We start from the raw sequence: 24,928 nt of genomic DNA, 5'->3' as shown, positions 1-24,928 counted from the left end.
CTAGAAAGATCTGATCCCTTGACACTCACTCTTAGATTCAAGTTTCAGGATGGAACAGAACAGCTTTTAATGTCAAGGGACATTTGTACACAAATGTACAAGGGATAACTTCCCTTCTCTAGAGTATCTACACAAAAAATGCATAAATTTGTCTCTTGCAGTGTTTTTCACCACAGCTACCTGACTGGAATTCTCTGGGGCACTCATCAATCTGGAGGACAGGGCGATAACAGTGAAAATTAGATCTACCCTGAACCACAGGCATTCCCTATTTGATAGTACAACAGGTATGTGGCCGAACAGATTCATACAGCAGAAGGAGGCATTACAAATGCAGCCGGTTCATTTGGTGGTTTAGAAGTACGTGAGCAAAATCTTTACAGCTTGTTTCTGGTCTCATACTGGAGCAAAATGACAAACACATACATGACCAGAATCAGAAACCAGGCCTGACAGTGTAATGTTGTTTGTCTGCTGCTCTGACAACTGATCTGCACTATTTTCTACACAGCTTCTACATGAAATACCGTACTAGCCCATGATTAATCTTCACTGGCTTTTCTATCTTCCCCTCCTCACTTTTTAAGGTCAAGACAGGCTTTTAGATGCAATAGTCAACACAGCTTGCTGTGCTGGTTCTATAAAACAGCACACAGCTGTGCTTCGTATTCATTTTTGTACTGTAGATTTACCAATACTGTTACCTTTCCAGTTGCAGCAATCATGCTGTGTTGAGTTCCTGCTGGGATTAATCCTCTGAAAGGCTGGGTTACTTGTGCAGGTCTGCTTAGATTTTGAGCCTGCGCTTGTGGTGGCGTGTGCTGTAGTGGTGGTTGTAAAGACTGGGGTAGGGCAATAAGTGGCTGTGCTGTGGATCCAAAGTTGGGCAAAGAAATTTGTGATCCTGGCAAAGGTACTGTCACCTGGAAAAAAAAAAACCAAACCAAAATCACCAGTAACATATATACAAGGATCGTTATTTAACTTTCTTTACTAGCTCTATGATTTCAGCTACATTCAAAGTAAATGTCTTAATGAGTTCATACATTTACCCAGACAGCTGCAAGCAAATAGCTGAATTTACTGTTTAGCCTGTCTTTATAATCAGCTCTAACAGCATTGGGGCTTTTGCTTTTCAGAAACAAAGTTGCATGGTAGCTACTAAGTCCATCATTCAACACGACTTCATTGTATGAAGAAGTAAGTTTAACTCAGAAAATAAAACTAGAATGAAACAGCCAGTTGTTTTTTCTAGAACTACATTTTTATATCTTTTTTTTTTTTTTTTTAACTTCAAATAATTTTAGTCATCTTAAGGACACTGCTTGGGATGAAAATTAGATTGCACTTTCCAGGAGTCTCACCAGACAGCATTTCTGAGCTTAAAAAAAACCCAACCAACCAAACAAACCAAAAAACCAACCGTGGCCTGTCCCTTGTTTGGATTAACAGGGAGTGCTGTGGGTGGAAAATGCCACAGAACGGTAGTGATAAACGTGAAAATACCACAGCAGTGACCTGACTGGCAGGAGCTCCTGCATTTCCTAGTCTGACCATCAATCCACATCTTGCAAAATTATATTCTGAGTGTCACTGGAAGAATGATATTCTCCACATGTGAAAAGACTTATTAAGGTTCTGCTCTGAAGGATAACATAGATTAAAGTATAGAAGCAGCCAAGCTGAACACATTAAAAACACTAACCCTTCTAAAAGGTCCTTAAAATTTTATGCTAGATTTTCAACAGACGAGATGAAATTTTTTAAGACTCTTGTAGATACCAATCTGGACAACTTTCCATGCATATGAAGTAGTCTATTATAATAAACTAGCCCATCAGAAGATTTTTTTTTTTAAAGGTCATTTAAAATAATTTCACCAGAAGACGAAAACCATTAAACAGCATCCTGTAAGTATGACTGAATGCTGGCACGTAGGAAATTAAATATTTCGCAAAAGAATTCAAAAAACTTAAAATTGCTGGAGTTATTTTAGAAATCTCCTGATATAGGCTACTGACTTGGTTGTCCTGTTTGTCTGTATGATCATTCATCTGCTGACTTATTTGTTTTCTACATATTTGATACTGCTGACATATGTAGCAGCTCTTAGGTTTCGTCTCAATGAGAATTGGTGTTAACAATTAGACTGCACTAAGCACCTGGAGTTTGTCTCTCTCCCCACTATCACTCCTACCTGCCCCTCTGTAAAGGGAGCATATGCCGTGATCAATTAGCAACACCACTGTGCCAACTAAATCTTTGCCGGTCACTGGAAAATGAACTATTTAAGAGAAGGACGCCAGAGACAAATGATCAACATGAACTTGTAGGCCAGCCAACTTTTCAGCAATTCAGTTTTTCAGTGCTGCTGCAGTAACTCTCCTTTGCTATTACATTTTCAATTCTTGCATTTTAGAAGAATTAAAGATTGTCTCAGCCCTTACCTCCACCCCCACCCCACAAAACACACCACCACCAACATGCTTTTAAGAAGAATACAATTTAGGAAATTTACCATGCTATAGTTTACCTGCTGGAGAGCACTGGGAGACTGTGCAGTGTTGTAGAAATTGCTCTGGCCAGGCTGTTGAACTTGCCCAGAGTACAGATTTGAAGCCTGGGTGAGCGTAGCTCTGGCCTAGGAAGAGTGAAAAACACCATTACCTTAAGAATACTCAGGAGAACAATTCAGAGACACCGTTACACGTCATTCTGCATTTCAACCAGTACAGTAGAAACCACAGCAGAGGAAGCTGACAACCTGAAGGTTTCAGCTTGTGATAAAGCTCTCATTTGCAAGTGGTAGAATAGCCCTTTATCATCTCCCATAACAGAAATTAAACCTGAAGCTCCAATTAGCGATAGAAGTGCAAGGAGCCCTGTAGTTTGAGAAACAATCCTCAATTCAGATTATGCTAATGTACCTTTATGAAATTAAAAGGCCCTTCTTTTCCAGGTGTCTAAAAGTTTCCTGCCACCTTGAATATCATGTAATTATCAGAGAGGTGGGCTTACCCCAAGCTGAGCAATACTTGATTTATTATTGCATTATCTGGATCAAACCATTGCAGAAGTTTTCCATTTTGGAGCATTTCCTACCTGGAGAATGTGTGTATCAATAAGCTGAGAGCCTCCCAGTCCTGAAGCTTGACTAAGTTGATGTTCGTATAAGATAGGAATAGGTTGTGTATTAGAAGTCTGTTGAAATGCCAGGCTTGACTGGGCCTTAGCAAGCTCCTGGTGTTGTACTGCTGGGAAGTTGTGTAAGGCTGTACCAGACAGAACTACTGGTGACGGTTGAGACAAACCACTTTGCATAAAAGCTTGCTGGGATCTGCAAGGGATTGAAGCATTATACATAAAAATGCAGACAGAGCTCAACAATGAGCCACCAAAAATTAAGAACACAAGTTATATTCTTTAAACGGGACTGGAACAGTTAGCTCTATTGAACAGATTTTCACCTGAGAAAGGCAGATTTTTCTGTTTACTCTGCACACAACAAAATAACAGATGGTACTAAAGGCCACAAGAAAAAAAAAAAAAGACTAGGATTGTTATCTAAATCTTAAACTACACATAGCTATTTAGATATATGTGCTAAAATAGTTTTTGCATAACTTCACTGTAACATACAGAAGCTACCAGTTCTTAGTTCCTGTGCTATAAGGTAGGACAGTGGGGAAGCACCACATTCAAGTAGTTCCACTTAGTCATAAAGTAAACTGCTTTGTTCTTGTGCCTTCACAGATCTCCACAGTCCAACTTTTAATACTTACAGGTTAAATCACTGGATGCTGACAATTGTAGCTTCCAAATGAATGTTTTGGCTTCAAAATAGTAACACAGACAGACACCACAGCCTTTAATTTTAACTAGATATTCAATTGCCTTGTCACCAGCATGGGGAAGTCGCAGTTTGTTTAAAAAACAAAGCCCAAAAGCAGTACAGCAAAGCACCACAGACAGGTTGTAGTCCATCAGAAGTATTTATCCAAATATTTCCATTAAGAGCCTGCTGAATAGCCACCTTCAGACTGAAGAATCAGAGTTTCTAAATAAACTCCCCTGTCAAAGCTCTTCAGTGCAGAGGAGAGTGGTTTTGATGTAAAAACACTTTTCACTTTATCAATTGGTTGATATATACCAGCATAGAACTGGTCCTGTTAATCTGTTAACATAGTGGCCATGTGCTCGCCTGACAGAACACCCAGGTTAGTTTTGCTCTGTACATTTCCTTAACTGCAAAACATTCTTACAGTTGTACTGTGAGCACTGGAGAAACTTTTCCAGAATGTATGCAGAGGACTGTCTTCAGTGTAGCCAAAAACATTTTCTCAAGCTTTTTTTTTTTGGTGGTGGTGTTTTTTAAAACCAGTAACCTATACATCTCAAAGCTTATCCTCCTCTGCACCTTTCAAGATGAGGGAAAAGGATTCATACTCCTAGAAATAGCACAACCCAAAACTCCATTAAGACTGGGTTTGTGCGTGACCATATCAACTAGAAGCATTTATTTAATTTGGATGGCCTTCATGCCAGACTTACTGTGTTTCACAACCAGCCAACTGTTTGCAACAACTTGTTAGCTGTGGCAGGACAAGCAATATTTGGTCCAACAGAGTCAGCCAAGCACAAAGTCAGGATACATATGCAGTCAATTAAACCTTCTGTAGCTTCAGCCTTCTACGTTGCAACAAGCAGGTTTTTCTACAGCACATGCAAAACTCTAATTTCCAAAGAAACTCTTGAAGTAAAACTAACAATTTGTCAGAATTACACCACAGTGAATCAGTTTTGATAGGAACTGCAATGAAGCTTTGGAAAGGCTTAGAGTGGAAATTTGTCTGGCTATCAATGCCAGTTCAGAAATACTGGTCTTCCTATTATCTTTCATAGCAAACAGAAAACATTTGTTCTAAAACATACCCTGCTACCCCCTATGCATCTGAAATTAAGTTTCTACCACGTACAAGGTTCAAACTAGGATTTCAAAGTGTTTCAAGACTCCAGTGTTGATTTGAGTAGAAAATAACAAACCAAATCACTGAATTAAAGGGATAAACTCCTCTTTTTCTGTTCTTTTAGTACGAGACTGACATTTTCTGCGTTTTAGTCTAGTTTCCTAAAGATACAAATATCATGCATAATTTTTCAAACCCACGATTTCACAGCTACATCTGCACATGCAGACTAGCCAGTCAATCCCCATGCAGAGTTCTCAGTGAGACAAACAAATGAAAGAGATTTTGGGGAAGACAGGAAGATGAGGCAATTATCAAGCAAAGAACACAAGTCTGCAGGGAAGCAAGTTCTACAAGTTCTGCCACTCAAACCCCCAAGAAATTTGCATACGCTACCTACCTATAAGGTTGTAAGGAGGAATTGAACAACTCTTGGGCTTGTGAAACAGCTGGTGCTGCTCCTAAGCTCAGCTGAGCTTGATGCTGCCCTTGCAGAGGTGCATAGATGGGGATAGGGATCTGCTGAACTGAAGCAGGCTGCGTAAAAAAGAAACCATTAAATATCCAAGGACAAGTCACATAGAAAAGCTACAGTTAAATGTGTGCCAGAATTTGTGCAACATTATAAAAAGTAAACAAAGAATGTCAAATCCCGGGGCTGTATGCAGAGCTGGTATTGCTGCCATTCAGAAAATTACTTTCTAGTTGAATTTTACACTTCTCACAAATAACCAGCAAAATCTGAATAAATCATTTAGATTTGCGTAGAGAACAACTGCACAAGACTGCATACAATTTTGTACTACAAGAGTGGAATAAGCCTGCACTAACATGGCCATAAAAACACCTCCTGTGAATATGTACTTTTACATAAAGTATATTTATGAGTGAAAGCTTATTTTCTCAACTTTCATGATAAATGCTTTCATTCTCAGGAACAGTAGAGATCAAACACCACCTGCATGTGCCAGAATGAAATAGCAAGGGCAGGTCTGACCTCATTTTTGTGGAGTCTGTAGTCCCACTCTCCCCTGCCCCCATTAGCTCATTAGTAGAGCTTTAAAGGCAATATGGACAGGGAGGGGAAAAAAAGACAAAAAAAGAAAGCCCCGAATACCTGAGAAAGCCCTGGTTGAAAGCCTTGCTGTTGGGCCAGAGAAGGCGGTGCCAAACGTGCATGTTGGGTGTTGAACAGATGACTTGTATCCATATAAAATGCTGGGATTTGAGCTGCAGTACCTCAGGAAGAGCAATACAATTAGTACCCGATTCCAAACATCTCCCTGCTACAGAAAGGTTTTCATCAAGAGTTAGGGATGCAGCCACTGTCAGTATTTCCCAGTGTGACAGCTACCAGAGAGACTGGGAGAAGAAACAACTGAAGATCTGGGTGCCTAAACAGCTTTGGTATCTTTTCCAATTCACCCCCAAAATCTATCAGTCTTGCACATGCATCTTCAGTCCCACACAGTTCTTGGGGGATAAAGAACAGATTGTGGCCAAAGTGCGTTTGGTTGAAGAAAGGGGAAGAACATGCTATATTGTCATGCAATTTAGGGTAACTATATGTAGGGTTTTCTTTCAAGAAAAAATCCCACGATTCTAAACTATTGTAGCACTTTAAGAAGACTAAGTCATTCTTGGTCTTAGCAATTTACAATTCTGCAACAGAAAAACGGTACATCAAGAGGTTCAAACTTACTTTCTTCAATAACCAACACAGCATTATCTTCATACTTACTGATAGAAACTTGCATAATTGGAGTAAGACATAATTAGTGAATATTTGCTCACAGAATGCTCTCCACCATTCTGTCTTTACCGCAGATAAAACCAGAACTGAACTAAACTCTCCAGCTTCAAAACTACAAAAAAGCAGACACGTGGCTTCTCAGCCCCAAACACTATTACCTGCTGCAGACTGAGACACATAGACCTGGGGACTTTGCTGTTGCTGGGCAATGAGGGATGGCATGCAGCTCATCTGGGAAAAGTGACTGGCAGAAGCCAGGCTGCTTGTCTGCAACTGCTGTGGTTTCACTTTACATATATTAGGAGGGTCTGAGGTGCTTGCAGTCTTCGTACTCAGTGAAGAGGTTGTATAAGTCCCAGCTCCTAGAAGGACAGAGGCAAATCACACATCGTAAACCAGCTAAAGATTTCAAAGCCTCATCTTTCCGTGGTCAGTTTTGGGACAGCTATGCAAGCACAACCACAACCGGTTAAGAACACTGAAATCTAATGCAGCTGTCTCCATCAACGTAAGATGGACAGGGAGGACAATTCTGCTAAGTTCACTATAAGAAGAGCTGCAACCATAATACATCTCCCTTCTCAAGTACAGGAGCATATAAAAATACCAAAGTAGACATCTTGGTTAGTTATGCAACAAAATATAGCAATGTATGGTGGTTATGCCTCTCATGGTTGAGAGCTGGGTTCCAAAGAAAGGTCACTTCAGCTGAGCTTTGGGCATATATTCAAATATTCCAAGGTGTGAAGATTTAATCAGATATAGCACCTTTTGTTTGTTGCAGTGGAAACTACCACTGTTTCTGAAGAGCAGCTAGACATTTGCTCTGCTTAGTGTGAGGGAGTCTTGGTATGAGCTGTTGAAGCTTTGACTCCAAAAAGAAGAGCACAGATGAAAGGAAGACTGCAACTAGCTAGATATCAGAACTACCATCTGCACCCTGTGCCAAAATCTACTTGCTTGCCTTCATTCAGCTGAAAAAAATGAAACCAATAAGGCAGCCAAAAGGAGAATTTTACCTATTCTTTCAAGGAAGTAGCATGGGCAGAGAGATGTCGTCTTAATATTCTTTCAGCTAACTAAAGGGAAACAGGTAAAGTATCTCCTTGTTAATTAGAAAGTATTTGGGAAGCTGCTGTTCAGATTCAACATTTCATACTAGCATAAAACTTTTGTTAGCTTTGCATTAAAACATAATTCCAAAGGGAGTCTAATCTCTTGAAAAACATAACCAAGGAACAATACAACAGGCTACTACAATCCTGACATCTGGTACCTGATAGCGAAGTTGTTGGTGTGACCGAGGCCACAGGAATAGGAGGCATTGATGCACTAGAGAAAGAGCTGTAAGTACCACTGCTTGGCCCAGTGTTGCTGCTGCTGCTGCTACTGCTGCTGCCACCAGCAATGGGAGATGCTGCTGAGGTCACTGGTGAACTCTTCTCCACCATGTTTGGGGAATTCTCCCACGCTTTGCGTGCAGACTCCATCTATTTAAAAGAAAACAAAATTTCCTCATCTATTAGGAAGCTTCAACTAGTCAAACGGTCTTCCTCTTTTAACAGTTCTTTTCAGTTCAAAAGGCAATTCAGGCTTCATGCGAGCCTCTTTTTAAAAAGTCACCATAATCGTGCAAATCTGTTCATGCAAGAAGCATACAGCCTTAAGTTGGAGCTTCTTATCTGTTCCAACTGCACACGTGCACAGTTCATCATCTTAACATTCAATGCTCAAAAGAGAATCCACTCGCACTAATTTGGCTTTGTTTTGTTTGACATGAAGAGCAAAAGACACGGTGAGCAAAAGAAAGGTAAAAACCCGTCTAAATATTTCCATGAAGTCCATTACTTACAAGTTATTTGGGCTATTTAAATGAAACAGCCCCTTGCTTTCTTGGTAAATCATCCACTTTGAGTGACCACCAAAAAGATCTAATGCACACTTCAGTAAACACGAGAGTAGTCAAGTTTAGATTTCCAAAGCAAGTGCTGCTCAAGAAGCAATCATGAGCTGACACAGATTGTGCACACTGCCTTTCATTAATGCTAAAAATGCTTCATGCTCCTCTATTTCTAAAGTAATTATCAGTTTGTCTTGCACAGCAAGGAAGATGGAACTTTAAGTATTTTATACACAATTCTCTTCCACCAAAAGTGGAAAGAACTATTGTTTTACTGCACCCAATAACAGTCTTATTATTGCTACATTAGACACGCAATGCCAAATCTTTAAACTGAGACTCTTGAGGGACCATTGAAAAGGAAATATTAATGCTCTGACTACACCCACTAATTTAAAGGCTCAAACACACTCCATGGACTTCCCTACAGCCTTCACCTGTCCTCAGTTAAAACAAAGATTCTGCTAGCAGAGCTGGGTACCATAGGCTGAAATTGCTCATATGGCAGACTGTAAGCTTCTCAAAGTGGTCTTTAATGATCCAGATCATTAATGATATACGATATAATGGTATATGATATAGATCATAATGATATATGTAAAAGGGCAAATACATATTCACCAACAAATCTGACCTCACTGCTTGGATCAACAGAGCCCCCTAACTGGGCCTGGCAGTCTCTGAAAGTCATACTTTCAACCTACCCTGTTTCCCACGATTTAGGCATAGTCTGGACAGACCAAACATGAATTAGGTTATTTGTCAAGATGCTTCAGAACTGATAAAAAAGCAAAGCAATATCCAAAGAAGTGGGTATCAGGTGATCAATACACACCCACATAGAAAGTGGAGTTCTGTATTCCTCAAGACAGTAAAGGGGGAGGAGGGAAACTTTGTCACATATTAAATTGTTTGTAGATGTCACCTATTTTCCTTTTTGAGACCATCTTCCCCAGCAATCATTCTCAGTTTCCCCTCTACAACATTCTCCTCCAAATTGGTTCTGATTCTTGTAGACTGCCAGGGCAAACTTCAAAATTTATTATTAATCTGCTGGAAAGAATTTTGCTTAAGGTGGAGTACAGCTAAGACTAGAGGCTCCTTTCTGAATGCCTGAACAGAGAAGATATAGAAGCTTCATTCAATGAGTTTCATGATGCCCTGGAGAAACTATTGATATCAAAAGCTAGAGTCTACATATTGCACTTGGTCTTCCAAACCTATCCACTGCCAAGATCCCAGATCATGCCACACCCCTACCAATTTTCAATAAAGGGCATATAACAGAGTCCTGAGTTTTCTAATAGCTTTGCTTTTAGAGAGCTCCTTAATGCTCTCTAACTTCTTAAGCCAGAAAAAAGATGCAAAACAGATTGGTACTCTACGAGTGCATATGCAGCACCATCTAGAGACCAGATATGACAGAGTAAGAGGCTTTAAATTCTGTAAGGCTGGGGAAAGCATTGTAGTTTCACTGCTTGCTTAACTATAGGAAAAGGAGAGCACAGGTTGGAGATCATGGTTGCTTGATGCTTCTCTTCACCGTTGACTCATGGGGGCCTTCACACTGCAATAATGGTCCGGTACTTATTACCCAAAAACTGAACTGGAGACAAATACAAATGTGCATATTCTTAAGTATGCCAAAGTTAAAGTGATAAGAAAAAGAAAGTCAAAAGGTGTCAGATTCTGGACCAGATGCCTACACAGGAATTTTGAATGGAACCTTGAAACATGGAGGAGGTCCAGGCAGCTCAGTTTAAGATTGCTTTGGACTTTCTTTTGCTCAGGTCCTTAGCTACCAATAGCCACACCAGCTAAATCCTGAAGAGGATGTCTGCCTTTGCTGTCTTCAGCAAAGTTACTCCAAGGAAACAAGAGATCTCAACAAGCCTTCCCATATGAGCACCTTACACCTACACCCTGGCAGAATGATGCCAAGTAGTGGGAGCAATTGTAGCAGAGTTTCTCTGCTGAGTTTCCTCACAGACAGCTTTCTGTGATAGGGGAAAGAGGAAATGCAAGGGTTATTCCTTTATGTACGTAGAGCGTGGACATTTTGTTCTTTTAAAGGAAGAAAGGAAATGCTTTCCCCTCTCTGCTCTAAAAGTACATTTTAAAAGAAGCAAGGATTACATTGAAGAGGATGACAAAGAGCAGCTCTGCTCTCTCTGGACCAGAAGGCCTGCTGTGAAAGTGATAGTCTCAGCTCATGCTTCAAAACAAGCTTGTTGCCTTCAGCATTTACAAAAAGGAGGCAGAGCTCCAGTGGATGGAAAAGAGAAATTAGAGACAAAGCTGCTTCCAAATGCTTTTCCGTTCAGATTTTGGTCTGAGTGTTCTTCAAGATAGCCTCAATACATGGATCTTTGACATATTTTGTTAGCACACATCCAAGATCTATCATCCATTGAGAAAGCAATCAAATCACCAACACCAGAACAGCAGAAAAAACCCGCAGGATGAATGACAAACATCACAGTTTGCTCTATAACTGACCAGTGTCACATTCTGCAGCATCATGCTGTAGTAACATTCCTACCTGTATTACATGTGAATCAGATATCCAGCTGCTAAACAGTTGGAAACCATTATTTTAGAAAAAAGCTTTCAGGCGCCAGAAAGTCAGATTATGGTAACTTATTACACAAGAATATAATAGAAAACCAGATTTTTGTTAAATTTCTTGTCCCTCTCCCCCTTCCCCCATTTTTACTGGTCTATTGTTTTAAAGCGATGTTACATTTTTTTCCAGGAAATAGAGTGTTAACAAAAGAATAGCGAAGACTCAACAAGAGATCATTAATAACTATAATCCAGAGAACACAAGCAAGCAGCTGTCAGTCCATGCCAGCAAGACGCAAGTCTCACTGGGATTGACAAGCAAGTTTCTGCAGTGTTAGTTCTGCATCCAATCCCTAGTTCCATTTCTTCTTTTAAAAATTTAGAGAAACTAAGTTCAAACATCACTCTTAATACTAGAAGCAGCAACAACATTTCTACTGGTTCAGTCACCTGCAGTCACAATCACAAAGCCAACCTAGGATACCAGCAAACAAAATAAAGACCAAAAACTTCTAAAGATACAATAGCAAAGCTAGAGCCCAACTCTATGTTAGTGAGTTATACAATGCATACAGTCCAAAACCCAACAAAATGGGAAAACACCATTCAAAATATTCTACACACTTGCTCTACACTGGAGAGCAGAAAACAACAAAACATTTAACACACAACAAAACGCGTCCTGACTAGCTGATCAAACTGCCCTTCACAGACACCAACAGACCACCTACATTTCATTTAGAACTTTAGCCATCCAACTCAAAACCACATTATCACAGCACCAAAATCTTACAGCCGAGAAGAAATCAAGCTTGGCTTACCAAGCAACTCCTTACAGCCTTTGATACCAAACCAGCCAACTTGAAGCTAAACTCTCAAAAAACCTTAGTCAGATTCTGATGGTTTGTCGTGAACACTATGGTACAATGCTAAAATGCTAGGATCTTTTTTTTCAGGGCAGTGGGAGCCAAGATTGGTTGAGATGCCAAGTGTTAATGCAAAACGGGGTTAGAGATTTATAATTTAAATGCATCCTTTGATAGAGTCTTGTGTTTCAGCCATCCGTTTATATGCAAAAGCAGTTCAGCAGAGGAAACAAAGGAAGGCTCTAAAAAAAAGGTTCACTAGCAAGTTCTCCATTAACTTTTTCCCCTGCATGCAAGAAAACGACCCTTAGAGGGATGTGGTACATACCTTGAGGGTGAGGTCGACCGTAGCGGGAGAAACTGGAGTTAGGCTGGAGCTCTGTTGTAGAGTCTCCCTCCTAGGGAGGGGAAGGGTGTGGGGCAGGGGCACCTGAAAGGCAGGCAACACACATCACATTCTAACTACGTCTACTACAAAAGCCCCAGAAAAGCAAAGCTCAAGCTTTATTAAGTGAGCTACAATTTCTTCAAGGCTTGAGCATTTGGCAGGGAGGTTTTGATAAAATAAGGTGAAAATTTGGTAGGCAGGGAAAGGCCATTCAGCGGGTGCCAAGATGCTTCTCGTCTCTCTTTAAGAGGCTGAAGACTAAGGTTCTAAAGTGTCCATGTCTTCTACATAAACAAATACTAATTTTCTGCTTTGGGATTTACTTTAAAGTACCATTTCAGTTTACTGATATGCAAAAATTCTTCCCAAGCCAAGTCTGGCCCCTTTTGTACTAATACAGTACATGGGGCTTCATGACCTTGAGTTCTGAGATGCAGTTTCTGAAAAGAGGAAGCTGTAAACCTCCAGAGTCACAGGACCATGAAACAAACCAAAACAGATTTGCCATCCAATAACTGAATTCAGTTACAGTCTCTTCCAGAAGATGAAAGATGTGAAACTTAAGGAAATAAACTTGACATAACACTATTGCTATCTTTGCCTAAGAGAACACTGATAGATTTCCTAGAAGTTTTAAATGAATCGTATCAAAAATAGCGCAGTGGCCAGTCTGTTACTTCTGACCATTTCTTTCTCCATTCAGAGCACAGCTAATGGACTTCCACTGGATGAGATAAGGCTAAACCAAAAGACAGAGATACCGAAGATTTGAAGCAGAGAACAGCACAGATTCTTTATGGCCAGGAGCTCCCATTTCCTGTGTGGCAAATCCAACTCCAGCACACCACAGGGTAGCATACACTAACATCATTGACACAAAAGAATTCAATCTTCCACACTAACCACCAAAGGCACAAACCACAAGACCACCAGATCCAGCAAAAGAGTAAGTTCAACCAGTATTGATTCAAAATAGCATTAAAGGATGCTGCAGTAAGCTGAAAAGCATTTCTTAGATGGAATTCACAAGATATCTTCATAAAAACTTGAGATCCCCCTGTATGATTCTTTCCTCCCGCAACCAACAAGTGACTCAACTCTGAGCTAATTCTATTTCTGCTACTCATACAACAAAAATCACAAGATCCAAGTTCCCAACCTGACATCCCAGCACACTCAAGACAAACCTGACCTCACTACAAGTCACAACCCAGCTGGTCATCTCAATTGCTACACCACACTCACACAGTCAGGATCATTGGCTTTGAGGACTGCAAACATCTCATCTCCGTAGCAACTGAACAACTGAAAGCCTGCTGTCTGCTTTCAGAAACTATTAAGTTGCTCCCTTCACATGCAGCTGCTGTGACTTCAGGCTAAAGTTCAAAATAGATTCGTTTGTAAAAGCCTTTCTTCAAACTCACCTACAGGGCTTTGCTACTGGTACCAGGTTCAAGTCCTAACTGCTGCTGAGAGCACGCTCTCTCCTTATGCCTATCCTTGCTTTTTCAGCATTGCCCCTAGAAACATCTCCTCCATTTTCCATTATCTTTAGTTCATCGTGGTTTTCAAAAGACAAAAAAATACCTGAAGAATTCCAGAACAGATCCTAATCAAACCAACTGTCCTTCAGAATAAGATTACTGGACCATGCACAGCTAGTTAACATGAAAGAAACCCTAGTGACTTGTTTACTGAAGGCACTGTTTTGCGCTTTAAAGCAGCGTGAAAATATTTTCTTGTCTTCAAAGTCAAGACTATCACTGCAATAGACTTACGTTCGTCACCAAAGTCTCCTCCATTTTTGTACTGCTAGTAGCCACTGTGTTAGGATGAGAAGAAGGTGTAGTGTAGTCTGTTACAGACTCCTGTGAAGAAAAATAATTCCATTAAAATATCTCCCTTATCTAAATTAGATTTTAAGTTTCTCGGACAGACGTCAGCCTTTCTACAGGAGTTCACCAAGCAACAGAAGATTAGAATTTCACACCCTTTTTTTTTTTTTTTTTTTTTTTCTTTAGAAGATGTCCAGCAATCCTTGCTGATGAATTGCTACTGAGGTCAGAAGAATTCTTGGGAGATTACCATTTGCCTCATGACCTCACAACATACATCTGGATACAAGTCAAAATACAGTCTGTAGAGCAAGAATATACAGTGAAGTACTGCCTGGGCACTAGATATACTGAACTGTGGTGGTCTAACATAATTTGTCACTCAAGATGCTTTAGCCACCCGTAAGCACTTTTAGCCTATTTAAAAAGTAAAATGTATTAACTGAAAGCTTTCTGTAGCTTTAAACAAAGACAGAAATTTCTTGGGTAAACTTATGACAATAAGGCCCTCCAGATTAAAAGAAACACATAGGGATAGTTGCAATTTGCAAAACAATTTTCTTTCCTCTAAGTCCTGTCTCTGAAAGCCGCAAGACTCAGTTTCTCCAGATGGTGAAGTTTATCTCCTGATTTCTGCACTGGGTAGGAAGAAAAGGGCTGAAGTTTCCAGTCTACCCAGAGGCTTTCCCTGAAGCTTATTTGTCATAGTTATGTAGACCTCAATGTGCTAAATGAACAAGGTCCATTTTCATGGACCTAGCTGTAGCCAGTGACTACTGCAGTTGTAGGTATAAGCTACCTGATGAAAGTTTCTCATTGATAACACTGCCAGCTCTCTAGAGAATGACCTACAATGAACAAAAAAGAGACACTGGTACTTCTGTGAAGCCATGTTGAGCACTGTTTTTTAGTTCTTGTCACTAGATATTTACTGAGCGTGTTCTGGGCAGGCAAACAGGTGTTATCAGAACCTGACCCGCAGGCTTCGTTAGATAAACAGTGCGACCCTGAATTAGCCAAGATCCACTCTCTAGCAAGCACTGCAAACTCCAAAGTTTTACATGTCTAAGCCCAGAAAAAGCTCTATCGTGTTTACAAAACCAAACACCAAGAAGGAACTGAAGGACAAATTAGCAGCAGGACTGTTGATGAGTGCCCAGACTTGCCAACACAATGATTTTGAAGGCACAAATGACATAATGCTTGTTTAATCGCATCCAACTGGTATGATGGCAAGCTATTTAAAAAGTTCACACTCAATTTACTCCTCAAGAATATGGTAACATCTCCTAACAGAGCAATTAAAGCATCAAGATACTAACTGGCAAAAAACCAAAGATTTCTCCTTAAAAGTATAAGCTGATTTTGGTAAAAGACTATGGTAAGAAACTAAACCATAACAGGGTGAGAGGACACAATGTACATATTGACTTATTTTTGTATTTACGAAGGAAACAGAACTATTTTCTCCATTTAGTTATTTCCCTTACTTGTTAAAATGGTGAAATATGAGTTATACGATGTTTCCCACAATCCCAACTACCAAACTGCAAGTTGCATGTTTATATTTGATTCCAATAGGCAACCTGAATTTGGGTGAAATAAGGCAAGCACATGAGGCTGCTTTAATCACAAGGTCCAGTAATTAACTGGCTTCTTGGTCTGTTAAGATGCTTTACTGCATATGAAAATGGAAGTTTTTAATGTAACAGTATTAAAATTCCTTCAAGGTTTGGATGCAAATTTTACAAGGTTTCAGCACTATAATTCCTTACAAAAGAAATTAGATCAAGGCTATTGCTAGCTTTCTCACTTTGGAAACTTAGAGCACAAACCCACTTTTTCACTAGAATTAAAAGCAAATTACTGTATCAACTCTGGTGCCCTTAGAAGTATGTATCCAATGCTGAACCATCCTACAAGGACGAGTCACACGCTGAACATGTAGATAAGACAATGCTTTAGCCACAGGAACATCACTCTGTAAACTGTAGGTTAACTACCATCCTTTATTTACTGGTACATCTAGGAATCTGTTAGATATGGCTTACCACCATAAGCTTTTGCAATTCAATTAAAGTGATTCTTCTGTACAATTGTTTCACTGAAGAAACCAATTGATTACTTTATCATAAACTAGTAACAGTAATAATAGCAAGAGCAAAAAGCTGTACATGCTTTTTTTGGAGTCTTCTACAAGTTATTTATACCTGAAGAAAAAGAACAGGGAAACTTTTTATAACTACCTACTTTGACCAAAAAGAAGAGGTCACAAAACCTGAAGTAACTTTATGAACAAAAGGACAAGGCAGACCTCAGAGCTGACCTTGCTACAGAGGATCAAGGTACCATATGGGATTAATTAGCTATTTGATTTGTTCCTGATTTATGTAACTTGCCCAAACTAGGCAGCTTGTCAGATACTCCAAAATTTATTCTCAAGTACAGCTTGTGTCCTTTTAGTCATAAGCTCTGTAAAACACAGCTGTTACCTACGACCTGTGCAAACATTTAATTGCCATGTCCACAACCAGGTATTGATCATTCCTGTGATTTGAAAACTTCAAAAATTTAGATGCCAGGGTGGGGAAAGCCAAGGGATAAGGCGTTTTACCCAATTCAGAGACTTACCCATCACATTGCCTTTACTCCAAAAATACTGCAAAATCCAAGAGCTGCAATTGCTTCAGAGTATCATGCTTATATTCTAAACTTAAACATCTCAACAGTATAAGCTGATTTATTTTTACCGTGGAAACTGTATAAATCAGTCCTGCATGATTAAATGCACATGGCTCTTAAGTAAGGTGTTTGTTTTGGTATGGATGGGGTACCCTTACAAAGCTTCTGCTTCTGAAGGAGGACAGCTGGCTTGACTTTCACAGATGTTTAAATCACTAAATCCATTAAAGAAAGTGTGCTTTCCTGGAAGCTGAGCAGTAGTCTCTGAGAAGGATGTTAAACGAGTGTCAAAAGAGAAATCATTTAGCTTTGCTAAAACTTCAATATTTGACATTGAAACAACATATTCAAGATGTCATCACTTCTTCCCTCATTAATGAGCAACGGAAAGAGTACAGAAACAAAAGAAATCAGTTGCAATACAAATCAGTACAGGAACTCCAAGGCAGAAGCAGTATTTGAACCCATTTAAAAAGCCACTTTAAAAGATAGCAAGACTGGTTTATTCCCGCAAAATCTTGATGAAGCTTATCTTATCCAATAAATCTGCAGGTTGTTGGTTCAACTTCCACAGAAATAAATGTAAAATATGACCACCCCTTTCCCAGAAAAAAATCCAACCTTACTCATGAGAAAGGAATTCAAAAGCAAACCCGGAACTGTTGAGACAGGAAAATTTACACCTATTATTAAATGCGTCTATTAGCAATCACTTAATGAGGAAGTTTTTTTTTGAATTTTCATATCTAGCACAAACTGGAAAGTTTCTTTTCACTCTGGTCTTCCCTCCAGAAGACAGAAGCTTGGCACTTTAATACTATAGTAGTTCAAAGAACCTTGGCAACCCATGTTTAACTAAGGCCGGAAAGGCACAAAATCTAGACTTCCCTTTTGAAGATCTCATACTTTAAACATACAATTGTAGAGAGGAAATTACACTGATTTTAGTAGAGCTACTCTATATCAAGTTAGCCTGAAGCAATCAAGGAAGATATGTTTCCTATTCTATGTAGCTTAGAAGCAGCATCTCCTCTTACCTTGAGGTCTGGTTACAGGAGCTTGAAAGACAGTAAGAAAGCCCGACATACATACAAACAGCCTTCTTACCAAATACTTGAGCAAACTGGTGTTTATGGCTCTACATTTCTGATTCCACATACAAGAAGGGCAATTTATCCGTTTCTCATATCAACATAAACTGTTCACAGCTACTTACAAGATGGAAACTGCTAGGAAGGATGAGAAATCCCAGCACTGAATTTTCTTACATATTTGCCATTCCACTCAAAAATCAAGTTTGCAGCTACCATGTCGGACACAAATATCCTCCTTAACACTTGCTCTGTAATAACACTTCATTGAGATAGCATCTTCTGCTTGCGTGACACCTTGGCAAAAACCAGCCAAAATTGTCTTGTCTCCCCCACCCCCTCCAACTGCAGGTGACAAATATAAATTGTGAGTGATCTGCATTTCAGATTCTTCAATTATTAATGTAAATTTTGCAAAGGACCAGCTTTCCTAAGTGGCATCACAAAAGTTCTTGCTTAAGACTAGGAAAAGGAAGATTGAGACAGCATGCAATAAACTTGAGTCTAAACTCACAAAACTGCTTTACAAACACACAAGAAGCATTTTTTTTCCTTTACCAAAGCAGGTGTAACAATTAACTAGTAGCTACTCAAAGTGCATGGTTTCTTTACATTTGAGAGATGACAACCATAGTTCTTGCTCAAGACGAAATGCTGCCGTAGCAAGGGCAGTCCCCACAGAGGTCCTTATGCAAAAAAGGAGAGTGGCTCTGGGATGTTTTTCAGCCCATGCTATCAACATACCACAGCCAAGAACTGAGCTGTAGAATAATCTCGACGGCAAGTCACCATCTCACTGTTGAGTAGTTATAGAGAAGTCAGGGGAGTTCCACGCAGAGAACTACAATGAGTCCTCAATATCCTGAAAGAGTTCTGCAAGGGTTACCTTGACAATATCCAAGCCAACAGGAGCTGACATACAGACCCTTCAGGTAAACTGAACAAGCCTTATGCAATGCTTTAGCATATTCCTAGTTTAGAGATTTCTTTTTTCACAGAACAGCACTTAATTCACAGCTTCAGGTCATCCATGCACTCAACCAACAATCACACACACTGCTTCACAGCAGTTCTCTGCTGAAAGCCAAACACTCATCTCACATATATCTGACTTTACAGAATCTGCCTATACCAGGCTCCAGTGCCACTCTCCACAGCAAGGCTCAGGACAGAGTTTTCACATTCATAAAGCAGCAAAAAAGTTTATAACCTTCCAAGCTGATCACTGTACAGGGGTATGACAAGCAACATGCCTCTGTACACTTCCGGAGAACTGTTTAATTCAAGCAGTACTGAAAAGTTTCATATCTGCTATTCAGTGGGCTCTGCCATTGAGGTAACTACCACCAGCAGACAACCAAGTGTCAATTATATCATTGTAATCATTTTACATATAGTGCTCAATAATTTGTCAATATTTTTCTTACCTTTGTGTTTGTTCCAAATTCTGGAGCAGACACAGCTATCATGGTTCCTATTTCCGTGGTCAGTTCACTTGCTGCTTTGGTTTCCTTTGTAGTGACAGGTTCTGGGCTTCTGACAGAAGTGGGAGATGGCTTCTCCTGTCCCTCAGGCTCTCCCTGTTGTGCATCCTTCACCTTCCTGTTCTTTAAAGAACGCTCTTTCCCAATAGGACCAGGTTTATACTCTTTGTTTTCTACTGGACTCAAGTCTGGAAGCTAAGTTAGTGTTAACTTGTCAGTTATGTCTTCCCCCCCATGTCCTATCCCACAAGAATATTCTAACATGCTTAAAATAACACTGCTTAAATCTAACAAAGCTTTCCTGAAGTGTAAGAATTTTCTAATAGATACATCATTTGAGACTAAGTTAGCAGCCCATACATGAAATGCATTAACTTTGAACATTAGGAATCTAAACCATTGTTTTCAAGCAATACATGTTTTATGTTGAGTGGTAGAGTTCAACTAAAATAAGATCTAGTAAAAACCTATAGAATAAAGCCATCTTGACTCTCCTTACAAGAAAAGCACAAAAAGGTATAGAAGCCACAAGACTTCGAATACATACAGGTTATTTTAATTTTCAGAGAATCAGGATTTTACAGGACCCCGGGAAACTAGAACAGAAGACTACCTTCATTTGAAGATATCTCGGTGTATGGATGTTGGCAGCATTTTTCCCTAGGGATGGAGCACTATCCAAAAAAATGAAACACCTACATGTAAGTGTTGCCTTGTATTGCAGACACCATGGCTGGAATAAATGCTGCAATTCAGTAGTTCCTTTCTGTGTAGCTGAATTAAAGCAGAATGAAGGGCCTCAGGGAACCTGAATGCTCTGCTGTTTAAATAGCCATATCCTTTCTGGCTGAGACTGCTCAGCTCATTTCACTACAGAGCACCACAAAAATTCCTTAAAGGCTGTCCTTAACATCCTATTCCTTAAGCTTTGAGAGAGGAAAGACAGAAGCTGCTGGTATTGTCTCTATAAACACAAACCATCTGTTTCAGGAGTAGTTGGAAGACTCTTTACAATACAATGCCTTTGGGCTTTGGGGAGGGTGGAGTTTCCCAAAGGTATTTGGTACCCTCAGGAGGCCAGAGCAGAGACTAGCTTTCAAAGGGAAGGAAGAAAACAACAGTAGAAGCGATGCTTGAGCTCTGCAATGCAGCAACCAGGAACATCAGACCCACCTCACCCTAAATATTTTTTGCTCTAACAGTTTACAGAGGCAGAAATTCCTCCAGACCCTTTAAGGTCACGCTTGGAATAGTAAATTGCTTTGTTTTAAGTATGGTCCTCTTACATTGCCTGTATTAGTTCAAAAATACTAACCTCCAATCCTGAACATAAGTTTGTATTTAGGCTTCATAGCAAACAATATCACCACGGGGGTGGTGGGTGTGTAGGAACTGTTTGTTTGCTGAGTTTTTTTTGTCATCAAGACAGTTAAAGGATTACAGCCCTCTCTTTCAACAAAATCTACAGGAGTCTTGATAGCTAAAACCAAGCAGAAAAAAAGAACTTTCTACACAGTATAAAGTAGACTGTGTATGTATTTAACTTTGGAGTTCAGCGATTTCATGGGGGCAGTTTTAGGCATGCTGCTAGTATATCTGAGATACGGGTTCTGAATGTGCTAGGTTACTACAATTCACCAGCATTCTACTGCATACTTCTCTGCTGTATGGGTTTGATATTTTGCAGTAAACCCCCTGAACTGCAGCACACCCACTGAGTGCCTCATGCAGCAGAAGTTAAATTAATTCTACAAGTGACTGCACTTTCAGATTTCACTTTTTTTTTTTTGAAAAAACAACCCCAAACAATCAATAAAGACACACCCAGTCTTCTAGAAAGACAAAAGGGCTTTAATTACATCAGGGGCATTGCTAAATCTCAGACATCAAGAGCAATGGAAACAGCTGGTTCTGTAAGTCATCAGCCAAGTGTATCTGCTACAATCATGTCTCTCTGGGAGTAACAAGCTGGTGCTGAGTGCTAGCAATGCACAGGTAAGTATGTATTGGAGGTAGAAATAACAGGAAAGTACATTTCATTAACGTGAAAGTTCACTAAGTGTAATCTAAATGACAGGAGCAGAAAGTATTACTCCTTATGAGTGGTAACAATGGAAATACACGATCATGACTGAATGGAGCCCCTAAATCTCTGGAGAGCAAGCGATAGTTTTTTTAAAAAAAACTAGAGAAGGTTCATTACCTATCCAGTCTTCCTAGATTAGTTGCAAAAAAATTAATTATCCAGACTTCTATGCATTTGAATTTGAGACTTCAAATCAGCGGCTCAAATATTCCTCTCCTTTCATCAAAACACTTCTCCTGCAACTTGACGTATTACTAATCATCTTGGTAATCTGGCTACAAAACTAAGCAGAGGACCGTGCATCACAGAGGAGGGCAAGGCAGGCATGGTGGCAGGAAGAACTGCTGAAACTGGAGATATAGCCAGGGCAGAAACAGAACGCATGCTTCAAAACAGCTCTGTGCAAAGTAAGCTCAAGAGAGAACCAAAACCCCAAACCTAGAAAACAAAACCAAAACACTACCACATCCCTAGTCTCCCAACAAAGCTACTGAAAATCCATAATCCCACCCCTGCTCTAGCCACATCCCTTGTTCCAAACACAGAACCAACGGACAAACTCTGCTGAGCTAAGATGCTGATTACTTACGCTTCCCTCTTGAACTGAATTCCCCATCTCCTCTCCAAGAATTAACTTGTTGATTATTTTAGGAGATATAAAAGGGGAACGCAAATTTTCTAGGTCTAGTCCTATTTGAATTAGTATTCTATTCCATTATTTGTAACCTCTTTTTGGCTGAACTTCTTGAAGTTTAAAAGTTTGTACTGAAGATATGACCTTTTACCTTTTGTGCTTTGATGGGTCCAGCCCGAGGCTGTTTCTGCCTTTGCTCTTTCGGTTCTGGTAGTTTGTCAGTGGACTTCTCAGAAAGCACAGGGCCAACTTCATTGTCACTGCCACTGGAAGCTGGGGCTCCAAACTGAATAGTTTCTATACCAAGATCGACTCCACCTTCTTGCCCAGGCTTTGTCCCCTAGTTAAAGGGTAAACATTTAATGCATTTCAAAAGATTTCTAGATCAGTACAATGCTACTGATTCAGAAAAAGAGCACAAAATATGCTCAGCTGAAAACCACTGAAAAAGTACGTTTACTTTCTGCCAGCAAAAGTATTATTTGTGACTGCAACAGATTTGTAAGAGTAAACAATATGTGAATGTACACTTCCTCCTCCTCCAGTTCCTACTGTTTATATAAGCTCAAAACCAAAATAGCCCAAGAAAACAAAGCCACAGGATTTTAAACACAAAATTTAAGGCTATGCAAATTCCATGGGATAAGTAGAGCTAACAGTCAGAAAGCATATACTGCCTTCTGTATCTCTGATTTAAGGGACACAGAAAACATTTAGTTCTTGGAGACATCTTGTTTCTGTCTACATTACTGAACTGTACACAAGTGTTCACATGCAAACTATGCAATATTTTTACTTTAAAAATGCACCAAATAATAGCTATCAATAGAATCTGTGAACCGCTGACTTTTTATTGAGAGAACAGTTTTCCCATGCTGCAATCATAAAAGTACTACCCTGTATCCTGTGTTTCTGTACTATCTCCTGACTTCATGGAATTCTACACATACTAGTTTAAGTATTTGCATGCCTGAATAAATGGATAATCTGTACCAAGTCCCAGTAAGATATAATTTGGGTAAGCTGCACATACAGCTACTCTTCTTCTCTCATTCTTACCTCTGGAGACGTAGCTGAACCAAAAGATGTCAAAGGCTTGTTCCAAGCACTGACTGAAGGTGGCTGAGGTGGGCTAATGGGTCCCACTGACAATTAAGAAAAGAGTTTAAAAAAAAAACGCAGATGTTGTTAAATGCAGTCAACTAAAGTTATCAATTGACTGATAATTATAGATGTCTTGATTAAATAAGCTTTAGTTAAGAAATTGTTAACCTATTCAGCAGTTAACAATATGCTACCTATTTAGCTGCTTTCAGGTGGGGCAATCATCATGTTTGGAAGCATGACCAAGCCCGACAAAACAGATTCCTGAAGTGACAGCGGCTCATTCATAGTGAATGACAAATGTGACCACAACATAAAATACTGAGTAATATCATACTGCAAAAATGTCTTTTCAGAGGTATTAGTAGGTTACAATGCTGCACTTTGAAATGCTGCCCTCTATTCCCTGTGCAAACTACATTTGCAGGTAGAAATGAGACATCAAAGACAGCTGACAATCAGCATTCTCTAACTACAACAGCTGCCCCCTGCCCCAAGTCCAAAAGACACCACTTACATTTTTTGGAGATGTCATTTAGAACTGCTGTAGGAGGCACCTTGTTTTCCCATAATTCAGTTCCCAGACCATTGTGAGCCTGGGTGTTTTGCAGAACTTTGCCTGACACTGTGTATTCCGTGGTGGCTGTCCCTCCTGCAGCCTGGTTTTGCGTCTGAACAGAAGCCTGTGGCTGACCTGGAGTCTGTGTTGTACACGGAGGCTGTGCCTGAGCTTGTGCCTGAGCTTGTGCCTGCTGTGCCGCTGCAGCTGCTGCCTGTTGCTGCTGCTTTTTGGCAAATCTGGGTGGGAGCTTGGAATTCTGACCTCGGCCTTTTTCGCTTGATCCTTTTTTGGTCCAAACCTGTAAGCAGAAGCCAATTTTATTCTTACAGCTGATAGTCTGTATGGACACCAATTGAACATTGTATAGCAGAAAATACACAAACTGATTAACCCTGTCTTAAAGAAGGTTATTTTTTAAGAGTATTTAACCACAGGAACAATGATTTCTCATCCATTTTCCTCTTGGAATCAACTGATACACAACCAGTAGTATAAATCTTTATCACAGTATGAAAAAAGGTGTTTTCGGTTTGCCAGTTGCACCTGCCTGACAGTGCCCAATCAGGAAGTACGGAATCCTAAGATGATTAAGTGAAAAGTAATTTAATTTACTAATTCTGAACAACTTAATATTAATACAACTATCCAGTTATATTTGTAAGGGGAAAAATACAGCTTATTTGGAAGGAAGATTCTGCACACTTCACAACATTCCCAGTACTGCAAGGAGCTCTTTCCCAGTATAAATGATGGTCTTGTACCTGCACTGTTTGTTCTTCCTTCTTTCTGCGCTCTTCATCCTGCAAGCGTTTTTGTTGCTTCTTAGACACCACTTCTGTGAAACCATCATCATTCAAGTTAGATTGGGAGTCTTCAACTACTGTCACTTCAGGGTGATCATCAATGATCACAACACCTATAGAAAAAGGAGAGGTATAAATCTGCTGTTTTAACAGCATCAAATGGAATGCACCAAGACAAGATATGTTTTAGAGTGGAAGCTGTTTTCAC

The 24,928-nt window shown here is 39.8% G+C and overlaps 1 protein-coding gene across 1 annotated transcript in view; it reads right to left on the bottom strand.

Moving 5' to 3' along the window:
* The window catches only part of PRRC2C (proline rich coiled-coil 2C), a 73,928-nt gene that overhangs the window by 7,329 nt on the left and 41,671 nt on the right, over positions 1-24,928 (bottom strand). Inside the window, exons 18-30 of the mRNA XM_082484689.1 lie at positions 24,679-24,833; positions 23,873-24,215; positions 23,311-23,396; positions 22,403-22,591; positions 19,475-19,726; positions 14,218-14,307; positions 7,997-8,210; positions 6,879-7,082; positions 6,085-6,197; positions 5,368-5,504; positions 3,103-3,337; positions 2,534-2,641; positions 705-923 (exon numbers count right to left, since the gene is read on the bottom strand). Coding sequence (XP_082340815.1) covers positions 705-923; positions 2,534-2,641; positions 3,103-3,337; positions 5,368-5,504; positions 6,085-6,197; positions 6,879-7,082; positions 7,997-8,210; positions 14,218-14,307; positions 19,475-19,726; positions 22,403-22,591; positions 23,311-23,396; positions 23,873-24,215; positions 24,679-24,833 — 2,345 coding nt within the window. The remainder of the gene's footprint in view (positions 1-704; positions 924-2,533; positions 2,642-3,102; positions 3,338-5,367; positions 5,505-6,084; positions 6,198-6,878; positions 7,083-7,996; positions 8,211-14,217; positions 14,308-19,474; positions 19,727-22,402; positions 22,592-23,310; positions 23,397-23,872; positions 24,216-24,678; positions 24,834-24,928) is intronic.

The sequence above is a fragment of the Vanellus vanellus genome (assembly GCF_965231255.1).
Source record: "Vanellus vanellus genome assembly, chromosome: 5".
NCBI lineage: Eukaryota > Metazoa > Chordata > Aves > Charadriiformes > Charadriidae > Vanellus > Vanellus vanellus.
This window is presented reverse-complemented; position numbering and strand designations above follow the sequence as displayed.